At 49.4% G+C, this 18,700-nt stretch overlaps 1 protein-coding gene across 1 annotated transcript in view; it reads right to left on the reverse strand.

Moving 5' to 3' along the window:
• Acacb (acetyl-CoA carboxylase beta) overlaps positions 1-18,700 on the reverse strand; it is an 87,248-nt gene that overhangs the window by 58,974 nt on the left and 9,574 nt on the right. Inside the window, 7 exon segments of the mRNA XM_032886835.1 lie at positions 2,833-2,943; positions 3,064-3,173; positions 6,072-6,170; positions 7,172-7,253; positions 7,431-7,540; positions 8,222-8,360; positions 12,112-12,244. Coding sequence (XP_032742726.1) covers positions 2,833-2,943; positions 3,064-3,173; positions 6,072-6,170; positions 7,172-7,253; positions 7,431-7,540; positions 8,222-8,360; positions 12,112-12,244 — 784 coding nt within the window.

An 18,700-nucleotide genomic window follows, 5' to 3' on the forward strand; every position in this document is an offset into this window, starting at 1 on the left:
GTGACGGAACCAGAAGGATCCAGCTCTGGAAGCTTCTGGAACTTTACAATAGCTGGGATATGGGCGGGGGGCTCCCCACATGCTCCACTCCCTCCTCGCTCTCATTTTAATTCCAACAGACACATGGACTGCTTTCTCATCGTTCTGAAGTCAAACGCTGTAAAAAGGGCATCAGTTCCACCGATACTTGGAACCCCAGCACCCAAGAGGCTGAAACAGGAAGACTGTTCTAAGTTTAGGGCCAGCCTGGGCTACATGCAGAATATACAACTAGCCTTAGCTATGCAGAAAGTTCAAGGCCAGGCTGAGCTACACAGCAAACACAAAAACAAACAACAGAACCCCAGCTGAGTTTAGTTTTCTGGGTGTGTAGCAGCACGGTGTCGATAATTAATGTATTATGCCCTTGAAATTTCCTTCAAAAAAAACGCAGTGCTCTTCCCAAATGACATAAGCACCTGAGGCGACATGTCTGTAAACTGAATTGGCCGTGAGAATCACCCCTGCAAATATATGCAGGACGGAACGCCACACTGAACAGTTTAAACATGTATGGCTTTATCTGTCAAACATAGATCCACAGAGGGGTGGGGGAGGGGTGCAAGCTACTTCTGCACATTCTGTAGCACATAGAACACTTCTTTAGAGAAAACCCGCTCACATTCACCTCTGAGCTGTGGGAACCTGGGGGGAGAGATGGGAACCATCCCTGCTGCTATTCAAAGTTTCTAGACGTTCTTCCTGAGGTTCTGCTCAGCTCAGCAGGCACAGTGTGGCAGAGGAACCGCCATCAGGATGCGGCATTAACACGTGCCCACAGCGTGACCACCGGAAACCCTTTCTTGAAAGCTCTCAAAGTGAACTGTCAGTGCAACGTGCACGGGCTTAACTAAGTTCCTCTCTAGGGAGCTTCTGTTGTCAGAGTCTCACTGTCACTCTAGCTGGCTTTGGACTATGTGGACTAGGTACAGAGACATACTGGCACACAAAACACCCCTTGGGATGGTTTGTTTATGCTCGGTCCAAGGAGTGGCACTATTAGAAGGTGTGGCCCTGTTGGAGGAGGTGTGGCCTTGTTGGAGGTGTGGCCTTGTTGGAAGAGGCGTGGCCTTGTTGTGGTGGGTGTGGCCTGTTGGAGTGGGTGTGGCCTTATTGGAGAAGGTGTGACCTTGTTGAAGGAGGTGTGGCTCTGTTAGAGTACGTCCTCGTTGGAGTAGGTGTGGCCTTGTTGGAGTAGGTGTGTCACTGTAGGTGTGGGCTCTAAGACCTCATCCTAGGTGCCTGGAAGCCAGTCTTCTCCTAGTGGCCTTCACCTGTACCAGGCCTGCCTGGAGGCTGCCCGGCTCCTGCCTTGATGATAATGGACTGAACCTCTGAACCTGTAAGCCAGCCCCAATTAAATGTCCTTATAAGACTTGCCTTGGTCATGGTGTCTGCTCACAGAAGTAAAGGCCTAACTCAGACACCCCTACACATAAAATAAAACTTAAGGGGAAAAAAAAGTTGCAGTTATCTTAAGCAACATTAAACCCTTCCCCCAAACGTGGGGGGGGTGGGGATGGTAGGGGGGTGTGAAGCTGAAGGTTGAGCTGTAGCTCATTGGTGTAGCCTAGCTCCAGCAAGGTGGTCTCTCCTGCACCCCTCACCTGAAAAAGAAGGCTGACCAGTACAAGTTAAACACACAATCTCTCACAGGCCTGCGGCCCAGGGAGTACTGATCAAAGGTAGCAAAAAGCAAGAAAACACAGAGGTCGTGTCCACAGGAAACTGAGCATCTAGACACTTAAAAACGAACCCCAAAATACCCTTTGCAAATAGAAGGCCATTTCGGAGACCCCCTAAGGCACAGAACCGCCCATCTGAAGGAAGGCCGCCAAGGCCAGCAGGGGCTGTGGGCTTGTGAGCATCGATGTTCACGTCCACTCCAGAATACACCACAAGGTGGGTGAGAGGCTCACTGGCAGAGAGCATGCCTGGAAGGTGAGAGACCTTGTGTCCCACCCCAGCACCACCAAATAAATAAATAAATACATAAATACATAAATGAATGAATGAATGAATGAATGAATGACTGAATGGTTGGGCAGGCGGCTCAGTGGTGTGGGGAACTGAGTTCAAATCCCAGAACCCACATAAGCAGTAGTGCACTTGTCTGTCATCCCAGCACCCTGGGACAGAAGGACACCTGGGAGACCTCACATTTCACAGCAGCAAAAACAGTGAGAGAGCCTGCCTCGAACAGGTGGAGGACCAGCAACTGAGGTGTCTGGTAGTAGCTGGCTTTGGCTACTTGGTAGCTTTCTTTCTTCCACCCCTCTCCACTCTCTTCCCACCCTTCCAACCCCCTAACACTAGATAAAGAGACCACTTAACACAAGGCAACAGACAACAACCCTCTGGGGGCGGGACTGACATTTATACATCCTCTGAAAAGTCCCCAGAATTCCCAGTGCCACACAATTCAGAAACTATCGGCAGCTGGCAAAACCATGCCTCTGCTCCAGGCAAATCACAGTCAGTGGATGGTCTGAAGCAGCCCCGTATCCCACACCTGGGGTTAAAATGAAAACATATTCTTAAAATACCTCTGTGGTTTTTAAAGAAAGCAAAACTCTCACTACGGTGCATAAGCATATGCGTGCACGTGCACACACACACACACACACACACATGCATGCACACATACTCAAACACACACAACAAACAAACAACAACAACAAATGGTTATAATCCCAGCTCCTGCAGGCGTGGTCCTGGCTTTCGGGGAGGTTGCTAATCAAAACCATCAGCCAGCAGCCCACAGGCAGGGAGGGCAGGGCAGGAGGCACTCACCTGTCTGAAAAGCATCGGGAAGTCCTCTGCGCTCTCAGCCCTGCGGATTCCTTTCCCTCCTCCACCTTCGGAGGCTTTGATCATCAGAGGAAATCCTACTTTTTCTGCTGCCTGAGGGGAAAAGGCAGACAGATGGCTTTAAAGGTGGAACAAGTCCAACTCCAGGACGGAGGGAGGTTTGTATCACTCTGGCCTGCAGTTACCACGCAGACCCTGCACATCTGCTGCTACCTGCAAGCCTTCGTCCACATCTCTCACACAGCCTTGCTCATAAATGTCTTCTGGGACGCTGATGCATTTGCCCTGATGCTGGCTGTCCTCTGTCCACTCCACTATGAGACCTGAAGGGGACAAAGAGAGTCGTGTCCTCCTCGGGATAGCAAGAACACAGCCCAGTGGCTGCACCCAGTGTCTTACGACCCTGAATGGGAGTCATGCTTAAGAAACATACGGGTTATGAACACTGGCCGCTCCTCCAGGAGACCTGGGTTCCCGTCCCAGTACCCAAGTCAGGCAGCTCCCAGCAGCCTCTGACTACAGCTCCAAAGGGTCTGATAGCCTCTTGTGGCCTCTGCAGGCACTGTACATCACAAACACACACACACACACACACACACACACACACATCACACACTCACACATGCACACACACAGACATATGCGTGCACACACAGGAGACACACAGACACATGAACACACATGCACACATACACACACATACAGACACATGCACACACACAGATAAATTCACATACACACAGGAGACACAGACACATGAACACACACATGGTCACATACACTCACACACATATGTATACTCACACACATATACACATATGGCACACACAGATAAGATACACAGATACACATTCTCATACACTCACTCACACAAACATGTGCACACACACATACATATATACACTCACACACATGGCACACATACAAGATACACAGACTCTCATACACTCATTCACATACACACACACATTAATAACTTTAAAAATCTTTAAAACTAGACACACACAGCAAGATGGGCCTGGATCTAGACAGCGTCCCCATCTACTCTATGGAGTCACTTCTCTGGTCCCTGCTTTTCCAAAACCATGGGAAGACTGAACTAACTTTCCATACTGGGAAATGTTTACCCTTTAGAGGGGAAATTTACACTGAGTAGCAAAACCTTGACACTTCTTGCTTTTGTTCTTTAATCTGTCCTAGAAGTCCTACTTTGGGGGTTCACCCAAAGATGATCAAAATCGCACATATTTAGCCCACTTATCTTAGGTATTTTTAAATTACGAAACAAATCAGGAAAAGGCCTAAGTCGTAAAACTATGGAGGGTAATGAAGTGAATCACAGCATGTGCACATGATAAACTCCGGCACAGGCCCCGGTCGTGGGGTGCGAGCCTGCGACCCAGCTATTCGTGAGGCTGAAGCAGGAGGATGGTGAGTTCTAAGCTAGCCTGAAAAACTAGAGCCCATCTCAAAACCAAACACAAAAGGAAGAGGCTGAGGGGTAGAGTGTGCCACACATGTGCAAGGGGCTGGGCTCCGTCCCCAGGACCACAAATCCTGACAGTGTACGCAGGCGTCTCGGCACAGAGTCCGTTTACTGGGACAGAGAGAAGGCCCTCGTCAAAAAGGCTTACATCTAGGGCTGGCCTGTGAGCTTCCAGACAGTTCTCCTGTCTCTGCTTCCCGTCTCTCTCCACACGAGTGCTGAGACTGCAGGTGTGCACACTGTGTGCTGCTTTTGGTGGGTTCTGGGGACCCAACTCCACTAGACAGCAAGTGCTTTGTTGCTGACCTAGCTTACCAGCCGGAGCCGGTTTTTAACAGGATATGACTAAAACTAAGGCTGGGAAAGAGATCCACAGTGCCAGTAAGTGTTTAACCCGGGAGTAGGCAGGACTCTTCTGTCTTCTTCTGTCTTCTTTTGTCATGTGTGTATGTGTGTGTTTGTGTGTGTGTGTGCATATGTGCAAGTAGTGTGTGTTAGTGCAAGTGTTAGTGTGTGTATAAATGCATGTGTGTTAGCGTGTTTGTTAATGTATGTATGTGTGTGTTAGTGCAAGTGTTAAAGTGTGTGATAGTGTATGTGCATGTGTATGTTAGAGAGTGTGTGAGTGTTAGTGCAAATAGTGTGTGTTAGTGCAAGTGTTAGAGTATATATATATTTGTGTTAGTAAAAGTGTTACAGTGTGTGTTAGTGTATATGTATTAGTTTGTATATTAGTGAATGTATGTGTGTTAGTGCAAGTGTTAAAGTGTGTGTGTGTTAGAGTATGTTAATATATGTGTTAGTATATGTTAATGTATGTATGTGTGTTAGTGTAAGTGTTAGAGTGCATGTTAGAGTATGTGTGTGCATGTGTGAGTATATGTGCGTTAGAGTGTTTGTTGATATATGTGTTAGTGTATATGTTTATGTATGTGTGTTAGTGCAAGGGTCAAAGTATGTGTGATAGTGTTTGTGCATGTGTGAGTATGTGTATGTAAGTGTTAGAGTGTGTGTATATGTATATGTATATAAGAGTTAGGGTATGTGTGAGTGTGTGAGTATGTGTGTTAGAATGTATGTGTATGTATGTGTGTTAGGGTGTGTGTGTGAGTATGTGTGTGTAAGTGTTAGGGTGTATGTGCATATGTGTGTGTAAGTGTTAGGATGTGTGTGTGTGTGTGTGTGTGAGTATGTGTAAGTGTTAGAGTGTGTGTGTGAGTATGTGTGTGTGTTAGGGTGTGTGTGTGCATGTGTGAGTATGTGTCTGAAAGTCTTAGAGTGTGTGTGTATATGTGAGTATGTGTGTGTAAGTATTAGGGGGTATGGGTTGGGGATTTAGCTCAGTGGTAGAGCGCTTGCCTAGCAAGCACAAGGTCCTGGGTTTGGTCCCCAGCTCCAAAAAAAAAAAATATTAGGGGGTATGTGTGTGTGAGTGTGTGTGTGTGTTAGGATATGCGTGTGTGAGTATGTGTGTGTGTGTGTGTGTGTGAGTATGTGTGTGTAAGTGTTTGAGTATGTGTGTGGTGTTTTGAACCAGGCTCTCCCACTGTAGCGTTGGCTGACCTGAGACCCACGATGCAGCCTGAGCCTCCTGGGATTACAGACATGAGTCACCATGACCAGAAGATGCTCTCAGTCCAATACAAGGTAGCCACATTCTTATTTGTCTAAAATCTTTAAGCAAAACAATTTTTAAGAACACATTCCCATCACCCCAAAGGTCTGGATCCCTTACCGCTTCCGCTCCAGGGTAGAGTTGGGATCTGCAATGTCTGGGCTACAATGGTGGAGGCGATCTTGTCTCCCAGGGCCCACATGGCCTCACTCGGGGGACCTGGGGTGGCAGGGAGGGAGAATGGAATGGAGTCAGCCACTGACAGGCTGAGTGTCAACCCGGGCGCAAGGTAGTGGTGGCGGGACTCGGGAGAGCAAGCAGATGGAGAGAAGGTCTCGGGCCTGCTCTCTCTCCTCAGGGGCCTTTCATCTGCTACCGTATACGTCAGCTTCCAGCATCTAGACCTGGACCTGCTGCAAGCAAAAACTGACCTCAGTGGCAGACGCAAGACTCACTTTGGGAGGAGCCAAACCCCTACAAGAAGGAGGCACACTAGAGGCTCAAAGAGCCCGCTGGTGCGTGCACAGCGAGCGTTCCCTACGTGACAGGACAGCCTGGGCAACTAGCATCCCTCACAAAGTTCTCCATCTTTGACACTCAGCTCAGTTCCACTCTGATCAAGCCTGGTGTATTCAACGACCGCAGACAGGAAAGATTGCTAACCGATTGTAAGTCTGTACAGGACTTACTCAGACTATTCTCCCTCGCCTTGACTCCCTAATTGATGTTCTATAACCCAGCATAGACGCTGAACCCCGTCAGAAGTAACTAGAGATGACTTAGGTACAAAGAGCAGGGGCATCGACATCTGTGCGTGCTCCTGGAACCCAAATCCTGAGCACACAGTGACTGCCCGTGGGCATGCAAAATTGTCTAACGCATCCACAAATGAAATTCCCGAGAGCTACAGACACCGCCAGACACAGAAAAGTGAGGGGCTCCGGTCCTGCAAAAAGCAGCCCAAAGATATGGCCCTCTCAGACACGTGACCCTTGGGTCAGCTTGGCTGGTACCAAGAGAAACATTAGCACAGGACGCTGCTCACCACAGCATCACTCCATAGCGGTAACCAGAGCAGGGGTTCCTGTTGCCATAGGCAACACGCACTGACGCACGGCCGCCCACCCCTGCTCACCAGCCTCTCCCGGGCTTGCACTGTGAGGTACAGCCCAAGAAAGTCACTCTGACTCCATCCCAACCCGACAGAGGGCACACTTCACCTAGGAAAGCAATCTCGTGCTTGCACAGTAGCTCTGGAAGTTTGGGGTTTTCCGAAGCGTGGCCCCAGCCAGCCCACACGGCCTGCAAACACAGAGGGGCGTGAACAAGGATCTTCCCACACCCCACCAGCCATTGCGCCCAACACTCTGCTGTGTCCCATCATGAGGCTGTCCTGAACTGTAGTATGGGGCATCCCCACCCCACCCCACCCCACCCTACTCCACCCCATGGTCATCCTTGGGAGCTGTGAACCATCACCTGCACAGGGATTCTCTTGGCAATGTCTATGATCAGCTCAACGTTGGCGTAGTTGTTGTTATTGGGTCCTCCTGGGACGGGAACGTATTGGTCCGCCATCTTGATGTACTCTGCAGTTAAAACAGAGAAAGTGGGAAGAACCAGGGAGAGGCAAGAGCCCGTGAGGTGCAGCACATTCTGCCCTTGAGGACAGTCTCAAGGTCTGTGCGGTGACAATGGGTATTGTCCACAAAATCGGAGGGAAATCAAGAGTTTAGTACACATTTAGTGGCTGGGCTTTAGGATAAAAGGGAAAAGGTCGGGATGGGTGTTAGTCCTGCTTAAGGTCTGTCTGAACATTTTATCATTAAGTATGCTCCATTTCAGCAGGAGCAAGGGAAAATAAACAGCAGAGATTCACCAAAAAAAAAAAAAAAAAAAAAGCACCCGTGGCTGCAGGAAAGGCAGCTAAAGAAACGGTTATGGCAGTGGAGGGGTGGGGGTTTGCGGGGAGGAGAGAGAAGTGGGTAAGAAGAACGAACAAAAATTAATTCTTGAAGACGCTAGAATGACACCTGCTATGCTGTGTGGTAATTAAAATTTAAAAATAGGTGATACGCACACAGGCACACAGACAGGCACGCACGCACGCACGTACGCACGCACGCAAAAGAGCATATAAACAGGAGCCAGTGAAAGAGGTCCCATAGCTCTGGGGTCCAAGATGGACCTGACTGGGGAAGGGTGGAGGAGGTGAGGGCTGGCCGAGATGGGATAGCATGGAACTGAGCTGAGCGGTCAAGTTCAGGTACCTGCATTGGCCTTAAGATCCTCCGGCGTCACCATGACCACAAACCGGATGGCGCGTTCATTACGGAACATCTCATAGGCCCAGCGGCGGATGGAGCGCATACACTTGACCGCAGCGATGCCATTGTTGGCGATGAGCACCTGAAGGAGACACCAGGAGAGTCAAGACACTTCTGCAGTGTCACAGAGCCAGCAAGTGTCAGAGCTGGGGCTGAAATCCTGATCTCTCCAAACCCGTACTTCAAAGTGCCCTTCGGCCTCTTCTGCGTTGTCAACGCTCTGATTTGGTTTTTAAAAAAAGGATCATCAAGCACTCGGGAGGCAGAGGCAGAAGGATCTCTGTGAGTTCAAGGCCAGCCTGATCTACAGAGCAAATTCCAGGAGATAGATAGACAGATAGATATAGATATGAACATACCTGTATGTATGTGTGTGTGTGTGTGTGTGTGTGTGTGTGTGTATACACACACACACATATAATGTATATGTATGTGCAACAATAATTACAGAATTTGGGGAGGGGGACACAGATGAGTTGGAGGCAGAAATGGAGACAGAGTTCTGTGTAGAACGCTCTCACACACATACACACAAAAAACCTTTTAACATTAACTATACATTTCTGTTTGGTCAGGTTTTTTGGAGACAGCATTTCTCTGTGTAGCCCTGGCTGTCCTGGAACTCTCTATGTAGACCAGGCTGGCCTCAAACTCACAGAGATCTGCCTGCCTCTGACTCCCAGGTGCCGGGATTAAAGGTGTGCACCACCACCACCCAACGACAATAATTATACATCCGCATACATAATACAGGAATGGAGGATGTAGCTCAGTGGTAGAGCATTTACCTAGCATAGAGCTTGATCCTTGTGATGGCTTGTATATGCTTGGGCCAGGGAGTGGTACTACTGGGAGGTGTGGCCTTGTTGGAGTAGGTGTGTCACTATGGGTGGTCCCTGTTGGAGGTGTGGCCTTGGAGGAGGTGTGGCCTTCTTGGGAGTATAGCCTTGTTGGAGGAGGTGTGGCCCTGATGGAAGAGGTGTGGCCTTGTTGGAGTGGGTGTGGCCTTGCTGGAGTAGGTGTGTCATTGTGGGTGGGCCCTGTTGGAGGTGTAACCTTGGAGGAGGTGTGGCCTTCTTGGGAGTATAGCCTTGTTGGAGGAGGTATGGCCTTGTTGGAGTGGGTGTGGTCTCGTTGGAGTGAGTGTGTCACTGTGGGTGTGGGCTTTAAAACCCTTCTCCTAGCTGCCTGGAAGCCAGTATTCTGATAGCAGCCTTCAGATGAAAATGTAGAACTCTCAGCTCCTCCTGCACCATGCCTGGCTGGATGCTGCCATGTTCCCGCCTTGATGATAATGAACTGAACCTCTGAACCTGTAAGCCAGCCCCAGTTAAATGTTGTCCTTATAAGAGCTGTCTTGGTCATGGTGTCTGTTCACAGCAGTACAACCCTGACTGAGACAATCCTCCTGTACTAAAGAAATACAAATAATCAGCATCTCTCAAACCTAGAGAGATGGCTCAATGGTGAGGAGCCCTGGCTGCTCTTTCAGGACCCAGGTTCAGTTCTCAGCACCTACACAGCAGATGTTTTACAAGCATCTGTGGCTCCAGTTCCAGGGGATCTAACACCCTCTTCTGGCTTCCAAGCAAACTGCATGCACACTGCACACACGCGCGCGCGCGCACACACACACACACACACACACACACATCACATGTGCTGGCAAAACACTCACAATATAAAATACATAAATCTTTTGAGCTGGGCATATTCCTAGCACTTGGGAGGCAGAGGCAGGCAGATCTCTGTGAGCGTGAGGCCAGCCTGGTAACCTATAGAGAGTTCCAGGACAGCCAGGGTTACATAGTGAGACCCTGTCTCAGAGAGAGAGAGAGAGAGAGAGAGAGAGAGAGAGAGAGAGAGAGAGAGAGAGAGAGATATATATCCAGGCATAGTCTAGAAATTGAAGAAAAGGGGTTGGGGATTTAGCTCAGTGGTAGAGCGCTTGCCTAGGAAGCGCAAGGCCCTGGGTTCGGTCCCCAGCTCCAAAAAAAAAAAAAAAAAAAAAAAAAAAAAAAAAAAAAAGAAATTGAAGAAAAAATTCAAGATCAAGGGTTCACAATGAAACCTTGTCTCGAAATAAATAATTGCAAATCCACAAAGGTAGTTAGTCCTCCAGTCTCAAGCTCTGAACCACAGAGCAGTTCCATCCTGTGTTCACTCCCACTGTTATCCAACCCTGGCCATGCTGCTGGGGGGCAACCTCCTCGGAAGTATGGGATGCCTTGGTTTAACAGATGGGCAACTCAGACCCAGTAAACTCACACTTGTGACCTCAGGCCTTGGCCAAGGCTCCTAGCTCAGGTGCATGGCCTTTCTAAGCCTTTGAGGAGCATCACTGGGGAAGAGCACCACTGGGGAGGATCACCACTGGGGAGGATCACCACTGGGGAGGAGCACCACCACTAGGAAGGAGCACCACTGGGGGAGCATCACTGGGGAGGAGCACCACTAGAGGAGGAGCACCACTGGGGGAGCATCACTGGGGAGGAGCATCACTGGGGAGGAACACCACTGGGGAGGAGCACCACCACTAGGAAGGAGCACCACTGGGGGAGCATCACTAGGGAGGAGCACCACTAGGGAGGACCACCACCAGGGAGGAATGAGAACAACTTAGTGTGGCCTTCTCACTACTAAAGCAAGGCTAGGCCCAATGGAAAGGGCTGGGGGTGGCAAGGGAGGACATACTCTTGCAGCCCTGTCGGGGAGGAGCCAGCTCTCCACTCTCATCCCCAGGTAGAGGCTTTCTCATCTGACCCCAGCACTGAGGGCAAGCCAGGGTCAGCTCCTACATCACAAAGTGTGAGAGCCCTGGGCAGAGGCTACCTGAGGCTAGCTGGCCATGACATTCTGGGGATGAAACACAAGCCACAGCGGAGCTAGCTGCCAGTCTCCTGATAAGTCCAGAATACAGGATCTAGAAGTAGGGGTTAGAGGGGGATAGCTCAGTGCGTATAGTGCTCGCGGCCTCCGGACACACACATCCTGGGTTCAGTGGCCAGCACTGGCTGTCATGGCACATGCATGGGAGGTGGGAGTGGGATTATCAGAAGGGCAAGTTTATCCTTGGGGTTTGAGGCCAACCTAGGATACACAAAATTCTGTCTCTGAAAAAAAACAACAAAAAACAAGGGCTGGAGAGATGACTCAGATGTTAAGAGCAGTGGCTGCTCTTCCAGAGGTCCTGAGTTCAATTCCCAGCAACCACATGGTGGCTCACAGCCATCTGTAATGGGATCTGATGCCCTCTTCTGGTGTCTGAAGACAGCGACAGTGTACTCAGATACATAAAATCTTTTTTGAAAAATGTCTACTTCTTTCCCAGAAGACTCTAAAGCAGAGTGTTTGGAGCAAGATGGAGGAACCACCAACCGGGCTCAGATCCCCAAGAGTAATTGCTCCTCCCTGGTAAAGTGATGAACCTCGGCTCCACTTTTCAAAGTAGTCACAGCTTGTCATGAACGCAGCAGTATGGTAGGGGCCTGCTCACTGCAGCTCGTGGTCTCCTCTCCTCTAGGAAACCCTAACCTCTGAGGGTGGCTGTCGGCAGCTTCAGTGCTCTCTGACCGTCAGCTCAGGAAGCAGCTCCACTCCCCAAAGCACCCAGCAGCCTCTTGACCAAACCCAGAGGCTCGGTCTTCCTTTCTGAGGAATGGGCTAATAACACCCACTTGGGGGGAAGAGGTGAAAAGTTCCTGGAGGTAAGCACTCATTCGCCAAAGGAGGCCTGCCCTCCTTGTCCAGTGCTAAGAAAAAGCCTGAAGCTGGGCCTCCAGCAAGAGAGAGGGCCTGCCCCACCATCACCAGCACACAGGACCCGTCTGTACCTTCTCGATGACCCTGTTGCCTCCAAAGCGGGTGACAAATTCGGCTGGGGAAGCTACAGTGAAATCTCTGTGCAGGTCCAGTTTCTTATGTTCACGGCCTCTCTTCACCAGATGGAGTCCAGACATGCTGGGCCTGAGGAGGAAAGATAGCAGCCATGAGGGAAGAAGATGAGGGCCTCCAGGACAGAGGTAGAGCCTGGCACTGTAAGGGCAAAACCAGTGGCCAGAGAGTATACACACACACATACACACACCTGCACATACCCTGCACACACACACACACACACACGAAATCCAGATGCACAAGGAGACTTAAGGCCAGACAGTGCTACCCCCTGAGGTAACACAGCTCTTACTTGCCATGGCCCTGATTTGGGAACTTACAGCGGGGATGGGCGATCTGTGATCACAAAGGAATCCACACAATCTGACTCCTCATCTAACGCCTGCCAAATTTAACCCGCTGTGGCTTCCATGAATTTTTCACAAAACTCTTGTTTTATTAAAATCTGAAAACAACTTTCAATAGGTTTTTTAAAAGGATTTATTTATTTTATATATGTGAGTGCACTGTCGCTGTCTTCAGACACCAGAAAAGGGCATTGGATCCCATCACAGACAGTTGTGAGCCACCATGTGGTTGCTGGGAATTGAACCCAGGTCCTCTGGAAGAGCAGTCAGTGCTCTTAACCACTGAGCCATCTCTCCAGCCCTGAAAATGATTTTTAAAGAGCACAATACAGAAGTTGTCCTGTGACTTTGCTGTCTCCCCTGTACACCCCAACACACTCTCCTTTCCCAACCTGGGCTTGGAAGTGTGGCTCCTGACAAGAAGAGGGCAGGATGAAGACCACAGCAGCAGCACACCCTCACGCACACCCTCACCTCTGACCCACGCCAACCCCCACCTCCACCCGCACCTCCCCCCAAACCTCATAGAAACCAGGGAAACTGACATGAAGGAGACAAGTGCTCCAGATGTCACATTGATGGAGACTCAAGGAAGCCTCTGAACCAAAGGAAATCGTCCATGTTGATCAGTGTGCATGTTACTCAGGAAATACAGAGACGAAGGGGACCCACCCAACCCTCTAGACTGCGCTCACCCTCATCTCTGTTACATGGTCACAAATGTCCAGACAGGGGCTGGTGAGATCCGCTGGCTAAGAGCACTGGCCGCTCTTGCAAAGACCCAGTTCTCAGTACCCACATGGTGGCTTCCAACTAACTCCAGTTCCAGCGAGTCTGGTGCTGTGGGTACATGCACACATGCACACATGCACACATGCACACACGCATACACCCCCACCTGGAGTAAGGGGACCATGACGTGCACCTCATTCAATATGGCTGCACCCTTGCTTAGGACTAAGTGAGGCGACCCGGATCCTCAATAGACGGAAAGTAAAGGGCTTGGAGTGGTTGGTGTGTGGTACATCCTCGATGAGCAGCCACACCAGGAGGGTCAGGGTCCAAGAGGAGCTGCTGAGCCCACCCCACAGAACTCCCATCTGAACACCAGCCTCACCTGTCTTTGACCTTCCCCGACAGGCTGATGTCGCTCGGTGTCAGAAAGTCTGACCCCTCCCGGCCTCAGACACACAAACCTTCCACCTTGTGCGATTCGATGGAAATGCACAATAAAGGAGGACTCCTCTTCCAGGCCCAGAAGCATCTGTGGTATCATTGATTTTAGGTTGGTAACAGTATCCCTTCACCAGGCAGACCACGAGTCCAGCAGACCGCTCAGAACCCACACAAGGCTGCAGGGAAGGCCTTCTTTCAGGGCCCATCTCCAGGCACTGGGCTATTTTGATTCTTTTTTAACAATGCTGGAGGGCCAACCAACATTGGCTCCGGACGGGTGAAACTTCCCCCAGCCCTGAAGCCAACGGAAGGAGAACCTCTCCCAAGTGCTGTGCCTTCTTCCCAAAGCTAAGGCCTGACCTTACACAGAAGGACGGGGTGAGGGCCAAAAATGTTCCACGGCGGCTTTGGAAATGGCTTCGAATAGCAATCAACAACGGAGGTGCCAAACACCAGACTCAGTCAGCTCCCGGGCACAAGACTGGGCAGCGCTGTTCAGGGAGGGGAGGAAATCAATGTTTTCAAGGGCAAGCAACGGCCCGGCCCTTCTCAATGCCCTGTGTAAAAAGGGCTGCCGTCTCCTTCTCTCAATAACGAGACAGAGGTTCAGAGAGGCCCACTGACCTCAAGTCATGCGGCTGAGAAGCAGCAGGGCTGGGCTGGCAATCCGACTCTATCTCACCTCAGACTCTGCTACTGAGGCAGGAAAGATTGATTGGGGCACAAAGACAAAACACTGCAGTGTCAGCTCTGGAAATGAGTGTAGGCATGGGGCACTGGGGCAGGGTGCTTCTGCTCCCCAGCAGGATGGATGTGTGTGGTAGCGATCAGAGATGTTGCTCAACTCCCTACAAATGCACAGGATGGCCCCCGACACCAGCAGAGCTCCAGCTGGGAAAACTAAGTGTCCTGGAGCATCCTCCAGGCTTCTGATCTAGCAAAGGCTGCCTGTGTGACTTTGGGATGCCCCTCCAGCAGCCTATGCCTCCTCTCACAGGATGAAATATCCAGGGGCCCTAAAGGGGGACTGGTAGTGCACACTCGAAATCCAAGCACCTGGAAGGCAGAAGAGGGAGGATCCTGAGTTCAAGGCCAGCCTGAGCAGCCTAGACAGACTCTTATCTCAAAAAAAAAAAAAAAAAAAAAAAAAAAAAAAAACGGGATGGGTCAGTCAAGCCTGACCACATGAGTCTCAGTCCTTCAGCACACAGGGTGGGAAGAGAGACACAAGTCACGTAAGTTGTTCTGGCCTGCACAGAAGTGCCGTGGCATGTATGCTAGCATGTGCGTGCTCACACATGCACGTGCACTCTCACACACACCAATAAATGTTTTAAATAAATTAAATAGAAGCGAAGCATCTAGGGAGGTGGATGTGTCACGATATAACTCTTGCCCATGGTGCAGCAGACCTTAGGTCTGGAGCAGACCTAGGACTGGAGAACTAAGAATCTGGAAAATGATGCACAAGGAATACGCTGAAGGAAACTTGCCCCTGATGACAATGTCCCAGCTGCCCTCACTATCCAGGGACCCAGTGTCCTCCAACACTCAAATCCCTTACCCTCTCTTGTCTTCATCGGCGATGGGATGGGAGCCACCACCCTGGCCACCAGGTGGAGGGCGGCATGCACACTGTGTTTCTGCGGTCAGTAATGGAAGCACAGGGAGAAGCGAGTGGAAGCCGCTAAATTTACTTCCCTACAGACAACACCAAGATCCCAGAAGCTGCAGAGGTGGCTCTGCCGTCACGAGAGCTTGCTGCTCCTTTACAGCACTCAGGTCAGGGCCTCACAGCTGCCTGGAATCCAGGTGCAGAGGATCCGATGCCCTCTTCTGGCCTCCGATGGTATATCCACACACACGTGCACACACGCGCGCACACACACAGAGTGTATGCAGACACATGCAGACACATACACACACATATTCAGCATATAGACAACACATACCTACACACAGCATATACATGCACATATACATGCACATATATGCACATACACAAGCACACACATACACATACACATACAGCATATACAGACATACATAGATATAAAAACAAATCTTACATATAACTACAATACCAGATAAATAGACCTTTTACAATTTCTATTTAAATGTTTTGATTATTCATTTGGGGATGGGCTGCATGTACTACCATGCATGTGAAGAGGTCAGAGGGCAACTTTTAGAGGTCAGCTCTCTCCACCATGTAGATTCCAGGAATACCTGCTGAGCTGTCTTGCTTCCCAGCCCTTGGGAATTTCTCAGGCCATGCAACCTCCAGATGCCTTTTGGGATGGTACCAGGTCAAGGGTGAGCAAACGGGGTCCTTGGGCCAAACTCAATCTGCTATGAATGGTTTAAACAGATTTAAGTGGTTCGGGGGTGGGAGGAAGTCCAAAGAACTCTGTATTATGACACACAACCAATTTATACAAACATCCCGTTTCAGGGTCCCTTAACAGAACACGGCCAGTCCCATTTAAATGAGTAGCTACTGCCACAGGAAGCGGCGATGAATAGCTGTAAGAGACTGTGTTGTCACAAAACTGAAAGTATTTACTATGTGGCCTTCTGGGAAGACAGCACACTGAGCCTGAGCTAGGCTGGCATGGGGGCTTCATCAGCAGGAGATGTGTGTGTCTGTGTATCTGTGTGTCTGTGTGTCTGTGTGTCTGTGGGTGCATGTGTCTGTGTGTGTATGTGTATATGTGTGTATCTGTGTGTGTGTGTGTGTGTGTGTGTGTTTTACACGGAATATACAACTATAATCCCAATCCCAGAAAACAGAGGCAGGAGAAGCAGGAGTTTAGGGTACCCTAAACTGTAACGAGAGTTCAAGGCCAGCCTGGGCTATGAGAAATCACACTGGTGCACCTTTATTCCCAGCACTCAGGAGACAGAGCAGCTGGAGGTGGCAGCACGTGAAGTTAACGTGACACCTGCGAAGCGCCTACATATAAGATAAGAGCAGCCACGGGAGGCCGCAGGAGTGGGGACTGTGAACAGTCTAGTAAGCCTCCTTTACAAGGCATAGTTGTTCTATCTGCCCGGACCACCTAGAGAGCCGGAGACCCGAGTTAGAGCCGCAGGAGCCTCTCAGGGAACGCCGTCCTAGTCGTGAGCTACAAACCTGAAACCATGAGTGGTCTTGAGCTGCTCATACACGGGTTTGTTTTCCTATGTATGCATTCCTATGAGAAAGTCTATCTTACACGTTAGCCATGGGAAGAGATCCACAATAACATTAGTAGATATATAAAGAAATGCATGGGGACTGGAGAGATGGCTCAGTGGTTAAGAGCACTGACTGCTCTTCCAGAGGTCCTGAGCTCAAACCCCAGCAACCACATGCTGGCTCACAACCATCTGTAATGACAGATGTTGTGTCTGAAGACAGCTACAGTGTACTAATTAAATATTTTTAAGCAAAAAAGAAATACATGTGTTTATTTTATTATTGATATGTAAATTAATATAAATATTAAATATTGATTAGGTATCATTAGATAAATTAATAAATATAATAACAAGGTCTTTAATATAATTTCCAGCATCTCCACCTTCCTGCTTTGATGCTACCCTTAAGAAAAATAAGGGTTACTTGAGCAGAAGTAGCAAGATAACATAATAGTAACACAGTAGCCATGGGCAATAGTAAATAACTAATGTGCAGATATATACAGAATGGATACATTGGACAAGAGGATACTTTGTGTCCTAGATGGGATCTTGGCACAAGATTTTCTGACCCCCCCCAGGGAGGTCAACAACCTAAAAGAGGAATTATGTCTAATTTTTTTTTTAAACACAGGTTCTCTGTGTAGCCCTGGCTGTCCTCAAAGTGTCCGAGATCGCCTGCCTCTGCCTCCCAAGTGCCGGGATTAAAGGCGTGCTCCACCGCGGGCTGGCTATGTCTAGAATTTTTAACTCGATATTTCCAGACCATGATTGATAAGAAGCAAAACCACAGGAAGGGGAGGCTGTTGAATTGACCGGACATTTGCCTACCCAGTGGACTGGGAGTTCCTGGAAGATACAAGCCGTTCTTCCCAAACACAACTATGGCCCTTCTTGTTCTCAGAGGCCAGTTTTATACACTGGGTATGTATGATCCTTATGGACCAGGTTAATCTACCCAGAGAAAGTAACACAGAAGGAGGCAGTGACTCAGGGGCCGGCTGCTGCCGGCAATGCTGCCTGTTTATCACAAGGAGGAGACACAGTTTAGCTACCGGCCATACATAGTGACTGCTGGCACATCTTAAGGTGCTTCCATTTACAGGAACATTTGGACCCAGTGAAAGCATGGTGCATAGAGCGAGGCTTGGCAAGTCACAGCTAGCTGACACTTAGGGTGTCACAGTCTGGCCTCTGTCCCACTACTCAGGACTTCTTCTAGCAAGAGGTGCTAGAAACCAGGGAGTGACGTTGTGTGCCAATAAAACTATTTGTGCACTCTGACCTTTGAATTTCTCATAGTTATCACATAATGTTCTTCTCTTGTTTACAATCATTTAAAAACATAACCACTGCCCTCAGGCCAGATAAGCACAGATAAGCTCATAATTTGCTGAGACAACTTGGAGGGAAAAAAAAAAGATGGGCTGGAGAGATGGCTCAGTGGTTAAGGGCCACTGGCTGCTCTTCCAGAGGTCCTGAGTTCAATTCCCAGCAACCACATGGTGGCTCACAGCCATCTGTAATGGGATCTGATGCCCTCTTCTGGCATGCAGGTGTATAGGCAGATAGAGCATTCATTTTATTTTTATGTGTATGGGAGTTTTGCCTGCACTCATGTCTGTGCTCTACATGCATGCAGAAAGGCCAGAAGAGGACGCTGGATCCCCTGGAACTGGAGCTGCCACGTGGGTGTTGGGAATTGAACTCAGGTCTTCTGGAAGAACAGCCAGTGCTCTTAACCCCTGAGCCATTTCTCCAGCCCCCAGATAGAACATTCATACACATAAAATAAATCTTTTTTTTAAAAAGACTAAAA

Source organism: Rattus rattus, chromosome 16 (genome assembly GCF_011064425.1).
Source record: "Rattus rattus isolate New Zealand chromosome 16, Rrattus_CSIRO_v1, whole genome shotgun sequence".
In the NCBI taxonomy this organism is placed as follows: Eukaryota; Metazoa; Chordata; class Mammalia; order Rodentia; family Muridae; genus Rattus; species Rattus rattus.